Below are 12,586 nucleotides of genomic sequence, written 5' to 3'. Positions count from 1 at the left end.
GAGTGGGCAAGAAACAGTGATTGCTGGTTGACACAGATTCGGCACGTAAACACCATGCGCCTCCATCGTAAACCGAGCGACCGACGCGTGACCGACGGAACGCGCGTAGAACAGTATCCCTAGTGACGCTGCAGAAACATAAGTAGCAGCAACCTTTAAGCAGTACGATAGAGTGATACAAAACGAAAAGTAAAAAAAATGGTTCGTTCATTTAACCGTCTTGCCCCTGTAGATGTAAGATGTACGGGACAAACTCTCGGTTTTTTAGGCTTTTACCCCCCTCTCTCTCCGCTCACAAAACAAATAAGAAACTAACCAAGAAAAAATAGACCATCACAACCACAGCCTTCATTTGCCACCCATTCAATCACCCAGCTCCTCGTTCCCCGTTCCTGTCAAAGTTCCTACACAGTTCCTTCATCACGTAACTGTTTCCTCAAAAAACAAGGATCAACAGTCAATAACACTGCCAAGCGTCAACCAACACCCCTGTACACGCCTACACACCCATGGACACGCACTGGAATCGACTGATCCAGCCAAACAAGGAGAGGTGATATTGGGCGACCGCTTCTAATGAGCACGCAGGACACGCCAGCAGCCACGTTACACTGAGCGAACCGGTTTACACAAAGGCTCATTCTCATAGCACTTAGAAAACACTAATCGCTACACGCAATTGTGTAGGCAACTATTCACACCCACACACACACACACACACGCGTACATAGACTAAAAAAGAAAGTGCCGATAAATCTCAAAAGGACATACAACTGATTGGAAGCGAAGTGTTTAGGGAGTTTACATCTTTTTCATTTATTTTATGTGGTGAGGTATGTTTATTGTGTTAAAATTTCGTTTTCATTTGTCGGTTTTTGCTTCGTGTAAGCATATCATTTTTGTAATTCCAGCAACAAATTTAATTTGTTTGAAATACAGTTAAATGAACCATTGTTTTTCTTTTATGGTTTCCTGCCAATCTTTCATCCTTTCGCGGTGTACTTGATTTATGGGCGCTATGGTTTTGATAGCTGTATTCATCCTGATAACCCTATTATTACTTCTGTTGTTATTTGTTTCTGCAACCAGTTGATTGGATTGATTCATGTTGGAAATTTTGCGGGATTGCTCACCCGAAATGCTCATTCCGCGTGCGCCGTGCCAATAATTGGCCCTTTTTGTCCCTGTAATCATCTCAATTCAGCTGTGCGGCATTTGACACCTTGCCATGTCCCACTCCTGGCCAGGCTGCCATTAGCGGGAACCACGTGACGCGCACGGGTGGTTTGTCCGTTGGTGGTCACGTGGTATTGATTTTGTGCACCCTTCAAATTAACTTCATTACGAACGTTTGATGTTATCGGGAGCCCTTTTTTCCGTATCTCATCTCTCCGTATCTCACCGCGTGTTTTCAATTCCCGTTGGTCGAACTGACCCTTCATTACTAGGGCCAATTGTTCGGAGACGGACACAATCAGTTCGTGTGAAATGGAAATTCAACTCCCAACCGTTACACCCACACTCACCGGAGACTGTGGTCGGTGTGCGTTTAAAAAATGAAAAGAATCCCTCCGTTCTGATGCGTCCAACACCTCGTGGATTCTGTAACGATTACGTAATAAAAGGGATTGAAAAAAACCCAAAACCCAACGACTGCAACACTGGTGTTGGATACGGCTGTTCCATTAATGAACCACAATTCGAAACACAATCAGGGATCCCTCCGGCGTACAACCGATCGTCCTCGTTTTCGACTGATGGTGGTGCTGACAAACTGTATGTCAATTATGATTTCGTCGGTGCAATTATCCGATATCATTTTTGGCGCTTGGTGGATGAATTGTAGCGACCAGCTCATGCAAGCAAAGCCTTGTTTGGAGCATGTTTCAATTATTTAAATCCAACCTCGTAGTAATGGCAGGGCAGTTTTATACCTTCATTTTTCCCCTCCATCATCCCCTTTTGATTTCTCCATTATTTCTTTTGTTTGCTTTTCGAAACGCTTATTGTCAAAATGAGAGGAAAATATGCCAATAATGTCGTGATTCATTGACTAGATTAACACAAAAACATACACAGATGAGACACAAGGTGATTCGCAAACGTTTTTTTGCACTAGAAATTAGTGTAATTACTTGAACGTGTAAGAAGCAATTATTTATTTGGAAAAAATGGCTTCTGAAAAATTGTGCTCGCCAATTTTCCAAGACAAGACACAAGGCTTAATTGCTCAAAACAACACGCTTTGACACGCAGAAGCAATTGTGTGGGTGTGTGTTTTTTTATAGGATTTCAATACACCTTTCATGTACTCAAAAATCATTCCATACACAACCCTGACTTCACACGCCTTTGATCATATTTTCTTAACCCAAAACAGTCTAATTACTTGACAAGAAGCACAACAAACTCAATTAGTACACCATCAGAACACTTCCAAGAAACACGCTCTTCACGAACTCAAAGAAAATAAAGGAGGAGACACATCCCAACGCGCAAACAAGTGAAAGACAATAAACGCCTTACAACGCAACGCAAACCCGGTGTGAAACCGGTCGCACCTCTCAGTACTCTAGACGTGCTTCGAGGGCATAAGTGCCAAACTCAAGTTATAGCTGGTGGCCGACCACACTATTACCGATATCTATATTAAAAAAAAAGTATGTTTGTGAGATCATGCAGTTTCGTTTTTTCCCAAACTCATTTAACTTATGTCGTTTACTTTTTGAATTAACACTAGCGCCGCATCTCACCGAATCCAATACAAACGCTTATCGAAAGTGGCCAAGCTAGTCGATGATGACGAACAAGTTGGCACCAGTATTTCCAATTATACACCCAAACGTTATCATTTGCTGTAAGTTGTAAGCTCATTAGTTGATCTTTTGCATACTCCCGTTTTCCGTACCATTGTTTCGTTTGCTGGAAGTAAGAGTTTACTAATCTTTGGCTTTTCAATCGGATAGAGTAAGCTGGTAGCACACACACACACAAACACACTCTCGAACTACCACCCGCGTAACCGACACGAGCTACTCGTTACTCGATACGATCGGTGCTGAAACTCGGTGACTGCTCCTAAGGTGCCCGAGCGTAATACTGATTGCATTTGATTTTATTTTCAAAGTGTCCACTTTCGTTTTTTGGTCCTCCATTTGAATTTGTCATTCGAGGTGGATTTTAATTTATCTGTATGCCAAAGTCTTTTTAGTTCTTGTTTCAAGTGATTTTATTATTCATTTTTTTATGTTTTAATCGTCACAAAAGATATTTTATATGTATAGTCTTTGATGGGTCGAACAAACCCCACCGGTCTAGGATTTTGCGACTAACCTAACAGGGAGGGCTCTTGAGAGAACGTACATTCCAACAATTGACACAAACCTACTCCAAAAGCAAACTCACTTTTCCTTTAAAAAGTCTACCGAAAGATTTCCTTGAGTCCCATTCCATCCTACACCGAAGGGAAATCCTTTTAGTGTTCAGTTCCCCCAACCCTTCTCCTCGAGGACAAACCCCATGAAAGCAAGAGAACCAAAACCCATTTACGGACGAATGAAACGAATGATACCGAAGTGGCGAAGAGAAAAAAACATACAGAACGAACAACCACCCATAAAACCCCCCACTTCAAAAGCCTTTAAAATACGGGAACCCAAAGTGTTACACGCATAGTTTAGGAGTTTTTTGGTTATGTGCAGGAAATGATCGACTGGATGTCCTACCTGTCGGTAGTGTCAACGCTCGCCTTCGTCGTGTTCTTCGCCGTCGGACCGGGCTCGATACCGTGGATGATAACTGCCGAGCTGTTCTCCCAGGGGCCGCGGCCGAGCGCGATGGCCATCGCGGTGCTCGTGAACTGGATGGCGAACTTCGTTGTTGGAATTGGTTTCCCAAGTTTAAAGGTAAGTGCGTGTGGTTTGGTCCGTCGTCGAGCAGAGTCCAGCAAGCTTACTAATTCATTTGATGTTCCCATCGTTTTCTTTTCTTCTCTTCCCACAACAGACTGCCTTGGAAAATTATACATTCCTACCGTTTAGTGTATTTTTAGCAATATTTTGGATATTTACATATAAAAAGGTTCCTGAGACCAAAAACAAAACGTTCGAAGAAATTTTAGCTCTGTTTAGGCACGGAAACGGAAGGTAAGACCATTTCATTTCGCACTCTGCCTGTCATTACTTTAACAACCTACTACTTTGCCGCTTTCAACACAACACACACAATCACAAATTTGAACCAGAAGTTAGTTCGACGAACTCCGCCACTCCGGAATACACCGGAAGCCTGGGGCGAGGGCAGGACTTCTTCCGCCCAAGGGAACGGGTTACGTATTTTATGTATTCATCAACCGATATGTTTTAATCAGAATCAAAAAAGCAAAAATATTCGGTAGAAAAAAAAATTATCAATCAAAAGCCATTTTGTTTTGTAAATTTCATCATCTTGAATTTACAGTGGAGTAATTTATCGCGCACTTGCGGTAGAAAATAACTCCAAGAAAGATCGAAGAAATGAAAACCATAAATTTACAATTGAAATCGGAGAGAATGTTTGTGTTTAACCTTTAAATTTGGGGTTCTATTTGTGGTCTAGTATAACCACCTTCAATATACTGACTTCTCCCCTGAAATTCACAAAAAAGGGTCCTCCAGTATTGAGCATAAATACCCTGGATAGCGGTGAATTGAACTTTAATTGAAATTGGATACCGATTGGATTTTCTCTCCGGTTCTTTTGCTACCAAAAGATTGAGTTTCCAACTTGCCGGGGGTTTGCTTTTGTCAAAATGTTACTCTGCAATGAAGGAAGAGATGAGCAGCTTGGAAAACTTTCATGTCTCTTCCCTACCTGGCCTTTGCCTCAATGTACAATTGTTCAAATTCCTGCAAAATATTGTTGCTGATCCTCGATCTAACGTTAAACTACTCGGAGAGTTGATCACAGCTTAATTCACAAGCGACAACCCAACGAAAATGTCGTGCTATTTCGTCCAAAAGAATTTATTCAAACACTCATCAACACATGCCTCACCAAGGAACCGAATATCAATCAGTTTCATTTTCCACTCCTCCACCTTATAGAAACCTTCGCGATAGTAGACTCTACGGGTAAGTGCAGTTGCGCAGTTTAAGCATTGAGAATTCGCTCGCCCGCAATGAACACAAGAAGTCCCCGATAGCCTTTCAATCGAACAAACACAAAAATGAATCCTTTTCCGATGCCCGTTTACGAGCCCCCCTCGCATCGCCAAAGCGTCCCCAGAACGTGGTTGTGTTGAGTTTGCAATGCAAACACGGCGGATCCCCTTGCATTTTGTTTTGTTTCATCGTTTGAACCGTTGTTCTTTCACATCGCCATATGCTCACCGTTTGTTCAGATAACATATATTCGTACCCTTTGCCTAATTGTTTTGCCTTATGCTCTCGGAAAGCGGAGAAAAACCCGTCCACGTGTCGATGCACCGTATACTGCTTTCTCTTTGATTTGTTTCGTTTCGGTTTTTTTTATTATGTTAATCGATCGGTTTCTTCCGACACACACACAACACACGGAAATAAAATATTGTTTTTGTATTACATGGGCTTCCCAGTTGTGTCGTTATATTTTTTTGCATGGATAGGTTTTGATCGTGTTCTGCAACTGCACTGCCAGTAGATTGTTTTATGGAAAGAGAAAAAAATATTAAATTTCATTATAACAATGAAATCAAACATAAATACCCGTTACATACAAATATCATTAAAAAAATGACCCGTTCAATTAAATTTATTATAATGGTTTACTACGAGTCACCATCAGTTAAATATATTACATAGATTTACTCCAATTGAAGAATTATACTGCAGGAAACTATAGAGTAGCATAGTCCAACAAATGTCTACATAAATTGACCTCGCTCCGGAAAACCCTCCACGGTAGTTGGATCCTTTTCTTATCTCTCCATGTGGATGCTCCGTTAGCCAATTAATTTTATCCGAGCCGCACCCTTCTGCTCGGGACGATCCGTAGTGGACGAACCACCCGTCTATCGTTCGCTCCCGGGTACGCGAGAAGGCGGAAAGAATCATTCATTCCGGCCAGCACACACCGAAGCGGGCATGGTCATTTATGTTGGTAATTAAATTCATGCCAAAGTGCACTGCGCTTTTATGGCGACGCGTGTGTTGTTCTATCGAATTTCCATTTCGGTGATAAGCTTCTTTTCCGACTCCGAACACCTGTAAGAGTCACATGCACATACAATTACAGTACCACTTTACAGTATGCAAAATCATCTCCCCCACACCACCACCACCACCAAGGGTCGCACAATGGGTTTGTGGAAAAATCAACACTCCACCCAAAAGGGGTTTAAATAAATTAAGCACCCCCATTCGCGTTTCCCAGTGTTGATACGCACCAAACCGGGAAACACTGCACAAATATGGCGCACGAAAAATGTTACCGTAGTGTCGTACAGATGTACAACCACACTTAAATCACCAAAGGCAAAGGTTACCCCCCCCACCAAAAACTACGCACTGCTTCACTGTATAGCATAGCAAAGCCTTAATAAAAACGATTACGACCGTGCAGCAGAAACAAAACAAAACAAAATCAAACAAACAACAACCAATAATTCTTTGGCCACTGTCTGCGTGCTCTGTTGTCGGAGCGGTCCGCGGAGCAGGGGGCCAACACGAAAAATAAAAATCCATAATTTACGTAACGCGGCGGAAAATGGGCTGGAAAAGTGTTCAAACAGCGCAATATTATCAGATTATATCGCCACACCACAAATCCGCGGCCAGAAGCTGCCGGAAGCGAGGCGCGCAGGCGGGATGCTGACACCAAGAGCAAGATGAAAAACCCTCCCGCCCATCATGCCACACAATGCCTCCCCCCACCCACGGGAACACGGGCGAAAAACGGGTGTGAATTTGTAACAGTTTGTGATTGTGATAATTAATAAGAAATGTTTGTAAAACAAAGCGAACGGAATTATCTAAAACAGAAAAAAAAACACATTCATGTGCAAATAGGTTTGGTGCAGTAAACCGTTTGGATGGATGGATTCAAGTGCCAAATATTATTGTTTAGCCCATTGCTTGCATGCCCTGCAGCATACGAGCGCAAATGTAAAGGATATTCCTTGCTTCTGCACACGTTTCGCTTCCGCCGTAGATCCCGAGTCACACATGCTAGCACCGGTTGGTTCAATTTAGCTATTTTTCGTTCAGCGCGGCATGTTTTGTTTATGAATATTTTATACTTCATACAACAAATAAATTGCAGCACCTTTTGCACCAGCATCATCCTCTTCACCGTATCCGAAGCACAAATGAGGCTTTTTTTCCAAACTGCGACTAGCAACTGCTTTTAGAAACCGTTAGCGACCACATAAAATTATTAGTACCAGCGAAGTTAAAAGGGAAAATTTCAATACCACCGAACTGCAGCAAAATGGCGGCGAAAATGGCCGACTGCACGTGACGGCGCTGACGACGCGTACGCCATTAATTGAAACGCGTTTCGCAAAGCGAACGTTATGAATTATTCAAACCATTTGCGTCCCTGTTGGGAAGCGGGTCGGAAAGTGACAGTGGGGTTTTTTTATTTTTACGACTGGCGGGGTGAGCAAGGGAAAAGAATAGCCCCGTTCATCTGCCCTAAGTCAGCTGAAAACTGTTTCGAATGAGCGATGTTATTTTGGCAAATTTATCTCAAGGCTACGCATGTAAGGGGGAAAGTGTTTCAATATGCAATTACTAAGCAAGAAAAAAATGATCTTGGGTGGACCAAGATAAACAGTCGCAAAAGCAATGGGTTGGAGTATGTGTCACAAACACTTTCGAGCGAAATGGTTCATAGTAAACCGGAGGGGTGTTAATCAGTGCGAAATATATTACCAAGAAAAACAAATACATTTTATTCTATGTTACTGCTTGATGAATGTTGCAAGAGCTTACGAAAACTTAGGCAAAAGGGACAAAGTGTGAGAATCAAATTATGTTTTAACGGTTTTTGTTAACCCTTTTCTCATATAAGGGAATGTCTTTTGCCTAGATTCTTCTATGGAAGTGAAGAATTACTTTAAGACCCGTTTCCTACATCGTTAAATCTGCTCTCTATTCGGACTCGATGGAGTTAACACCCAACCCAAACCCGTTTCAGGCAAAAGAAAAGAGCATTTCACTTGTTGGCGACCAGAATCAATGACACGAAGTGATTTTACTTCTTTCAGAAGCGTAAAATTGCGGACGGGGATATAACTTTTGAGATCAAAACGAGTTTGTCAGCGTCCTGAATGAAGATGGGCCGTTCAAATCCGCTCTGAAAACAACAAATTTTACCGGTTGGATGATGTCTTTGAAGCTCAAACTTTCCATCAAAGGAACCGATCGGAGCACTCATACCGACTTACGCGTTCCTCGGGTCAACCATTCCGCCTCGTGGACCTCTTCGAAGATCCGTCTCCCCCATGCTGGCGGATGTTGCGGAGCCCTCCGTCGGTGTTCCCACTCACTTTTTGGTTTTGGTCGACGGAAATCCGGCGTTTCTAATTACTCCTAAATCAATTAATCATCCTTTAATGGAGCGAAAAGCCTTACGGCCCCGAGCGATAAAAGGCGATTCGTTTCGACGGCGGCGGCGGCGACGATGGCGGCAAACTTTTCGTCGTTGTCTTCCCGGCCCGGTTTGCGATAAGATGGCCTTTTTCTCCGCTGCCGGTGGCCCCCGTTCTCGCCGGTTTGCCATTTTGAATGTCGCCGATTCCGTTCGTTTCCGCAAAGGGAACGGTGCGGGAAGGGCAAATAAAAAATATTCCTTTCGGTCGCCGCGCTCCACTGAAACGGACAGTGCCAACGGTAATGACGATGTCAGGCTTTCGCTCTAATGAATAATCCAATCCCTTCGCAATGCGCCTTCGGTCCGCCCTCCCCGATCGCCGGTGGGCGACCGGCTTTACGTCACGAAACCCCATAAACCTCGGCCCACTCCGACGGCGAGTGAACCGACGTGGCCTTGTACTTACGAGGCCGAACACTGGTAGGCGTAGTGGGCTACGTTGGGTATGGCTCAATTTACCGTTCTGTGATAATTAAATTTGCACCCAACAGACAGAGAGACCCCTCCCTCGCAAAAGCTTTCTTGCCCCGGACCGATCCTTTGATAGCGATGTCCCTTCCTTTTTGGTCATTGACATAAATGCTGATAATTGACAAAGTATCCGCGGAAGATTCGAGTGCCCTTGAGGGACACTGGGGCACATTATCTGGCTCAGTTGAGCGAGAGTTGATTTCACTTTCACCCAACCAAAACCTCTTCCTCGAACAAACGCAATACTCAACGTTTTTCTTCGTACCATCCTCACCTGTATCTGTGCTTTTCATTCAATTTTTCTAGGGCATTATAATACCTCTCTCCATTACATTCTAACCAACTAACGTCGAAACCATGCTTCATTAAATTAAACCGAGCGAGACTCGGTCTTTTCGGTACTAACCCATACGGTTAAGGGACAAACCAAATGCATTATATGCCTATCAAATGCATCAATATGTTTGCTATTTTCCAGCGATGATGAGCCGCAAACCGAACGAAACTCGATCCACTCGGACTCGGTCCAGTTGCAGCACTCAAACTCCAACCTTTCCTCCGACGCCCAATTTGGACGAAAAACGGAGGGTTTGGGTGACAAAAGGAAGTAGGATGCGCCCCATAAACATACTTTTACATCCGTTTACTTATTATTTAGTTTTTAATTTTAAGTTTAGCTTGAGTATTAACCTCTTTTTCATTTGATTTGTTTTACTGTTTCACTTACGTTTCATTACGCACAAAGTACATTCAGCGCGTTTTAGTATTGAGCTTATATAACAGTCCATTATGTAAAATTAACTCTCACCAGGTCGGATTTCGATATCTACTCTTCAGTTACCTCAAAAAGAAAAGTTATTTTAAATTTCCTTCTAGTACTTACCGAAAGTTGAAGGGGTTGGTGTACGATAAAAACCCTTGTCACCATATAAAAAACTCTTAAACTTAAGCTTCAATTTTATGATCTGTAGAAGGAGCAAATTAATTACAAGAAACGTCATCTATCGATTAAATTCTGTAGCTTCCACATTAGGAAAAATCAGAACAAATGTAAAGTTGTATAGAGTCAACGTATCATGTATCAAATAAAAGAAAAAGAAGGAAAAATCGAACCTTGCACAAACCTTCGACAGTAAAACGCCGAAATGGATTATATGTGCAGCGCCTCGTTGTAATGTAAGTTATTCTGCAAACTTTCGTTATTAGTTGTACCCTATGAGTTATGTATGTCGCTTTCGTTTCGTTTCGTGCCAATTCAGGTTCCCGTCTTTTATTTTCCTTCCATTAGGTACACACGCTAAACAAACAATACCCACCATCCCGCTCCCGGTCGTACCGACGGTATAGGAATCCAAACAACGCGACAAACATTCCACCAAGTCACTTCCGTAAAATACCGTACGCCGTGCATGCCGGGCCGAGCGCCGGTGGCCGCGCTCCCGGGGGGGAAATGGAAATTCTTCCCAAAGTTCCACCTCCGCCGTGAGGCCCACCCCGGCGGGAATGCAAACGGCTAAGTTTTGGCTTAAGTTTCGCCGGCAGCCTGGCAAATGGAGGATGGCGGTAAAGCCGACGCAACGCCGACCAGCTAACGCCGATAGCGAAAGTTCAATTTCCGTGTAATTTGGCTTTCGTTTACTTTTCCACCTGGAATGGAATGGTTGTTTTTTTCCACTCCGCTTTTCCTCCTGCCAGTGCGCCAGTGTTTCGCCGGAAAATGTATTCGCTTTGAGCGACGACGACGACGTGAACGCCCTCACGGTACGCCGCGCAGTTTAAGGACGATGGAAGGACATTATCATTCATTCCAGGCCGGCTGTTGTGGAAGATAATTTCATAAATAATAGTCTTCCTGGCGCACCGTCGCCTGCACGATGAAGTTGTGTGTTTTCCCTCTCCGCGGGTTCCAGATTGGGGCGGAAACTTTTCCAATATACCGAAAGTGAAAGCACGAATCGCGACGTATGGATGGAGACACCTTTAGCAAGTAAAATTCGACACCGACTCGCCTCGTTTTCTTGTCCCTTGCTGAGGCCCCCTTCGATAACCGTGAGGGAAATTATTACCGTGACGACAACTCTGTGTATGAAGCATTGTTTAATGCGTACATACGAGTGTGTTCCGAGCCCTAACAACAGCTAATGCTTGATAAGGCACGCGCTTTCCCGACCGAGTCACATTATTTATCAAATTTCCGATATATTACGTCACGCAGAAATTACGGAAAAATAAAAACTCAATCATTCGGGGTGATCTTTTCCTTCCCATGTACCTTATCGCTAATGAACACCTTGATTGGGAAACAGCTCGCCACCTTAAAAAAAATACAAGTGACGTTGCGGAGCACACTAGAGCATAATTTCTGTTGATTCCTTGTCTTACTTTTTTGTTCCTCCTTCTCCTTGCACGCAAATGATCCATTTATCACCTTGATCCACCGGCCAAGCGCACGCACCCTACACGTGCTGATGGCCGTCAGCATGGTTTCCATTCCACGTTTGGGCCAAGTGTCTTTGGAGAGGGGTGGAAAAAAGCCTTCCACCCTCCTTTCTAGCGTGCCTCATACTTGCGCAACCATTGTATTCTCTGCACAACCCGTGAAAATATTGCTACACAATAGAACAGGCAGCTGTTACTGGCTTTGCAACACACACACACACACACACATACACTTACTACACTGTTTAGTTCATGTGTATTGCTTGTTGAAGATTTTCCCCTTTGAAAAGCTGCTTCCGAAAGCTGGTGCTTTCTTTTACGTGATTCCAATCCAAGCAAACGGTTCCAAGAGGGAAAGAGAACGATGTTTATTAAAACTCGACAGATTGGGAAAACCCTTGAATGACCTGTCAATGACACAATTGGAAACCCTTGAACGAGTATGAGCGAGGCGTAAATATCGCAGAAGCAGAGAGCCTCGAGCTCGGCGAGGGAAAACAGTAGGAAAAAATACCCCCACGAAGAAACTGTTAAAAATTCACACTCGTTTTCATACGCTATCGGTAATCTGATAATATTCACTTATTACATAATCGTAGAGTGTGCGAATTTCAGGAGTATGCTAAACTGCGTAAATAATCTGGAGCCGCAAAGTATGAACTCGGGCATCGAGCACGCCGCGCTGATGATCTCCGAGGAAAAGACCCAGCACGATTCACGTAAGCCATCTTTGTTTTTTTTTCCCCTTTACCACAGTGTGCGTGTGTGTGTGTATATGTGAACGTTTGTCTATATCGTATGTGTGTGCGAGTGTGTGTTTTGATGAGTGAAGGGAGGATCGTTGCACTAGAGGAGGTAATGCCGGGTGAAGGGAAAACGCTAACACTTAGTAGGCGTGAAAAATCTCATAGCGGCCTCTAACACGGGCTTCAAGCATCCTTTTTGTATCTACTATCTCTTCCTCACTCACGCGCACGGGCTTTTTCACTCTCTCCATCTCTATCTCTCTAGCTGTTTTTCTCTTCCTCCTTTCACTCGTCAAACTGAACCTATCTATCAATCT

General features: G+C 43.5%; 1 protein-coding gene across 4 annotated transcripts in view; it reads left to right on the top strand.

Annotated features, from left to right (window-relative positions):
• The window catches only part of LOC131281525 (glucose transporter type 1), a 73,714-nt gene that overhangs the window by 52,009 nt on the left and 9,119 nt on the right, over positions 1-12,586 (top strand). For 3 of the 4 annotated variants that reach the window (XM_058310861.1, XM_058310859.1, XM_058310860.1), the window contains exons 12-15: positions 3,681-3,905; positions 4,006-4,145; positions 5,085-5,111; positions 12,139-12,242. In XM_058310861.1, the coding sequence (XP_058166844.1) occupies positions 3,681-3,905; positions 4,006-4,145; positions 5,085-5,111; positions 12,139-12,242 (496 nt within the window). Of the gene's footprint in view, positions 1-3,680; positions 3,906-4,005; positions 4,150-5,084; positions 5,112-12,138; positions 12,243-12,586 lie in introns of those variants that run through there. The other variant, XM_058310862.1, reaches the window with a different exon arrangement.

Source organism: Anopheles ziemanni, chromosome 2 (assembly GCF_943734765.1).
Source record: "Anopheles ziemanni chromosome 2, idAnoZiCoDA_A2_x.2, whole genome shotgun sequence".
Lineage (NCBI taxonomy): Eukaryota > Metazoa > Arthropoda > Insecta > Diptera > Culicidae > Anopheles > Anopheles ziemanni.
Note: the sequence above shows the minus strand (reverse complement) of the source record. Positions and strands in the feature narration are given on the sequence as shown.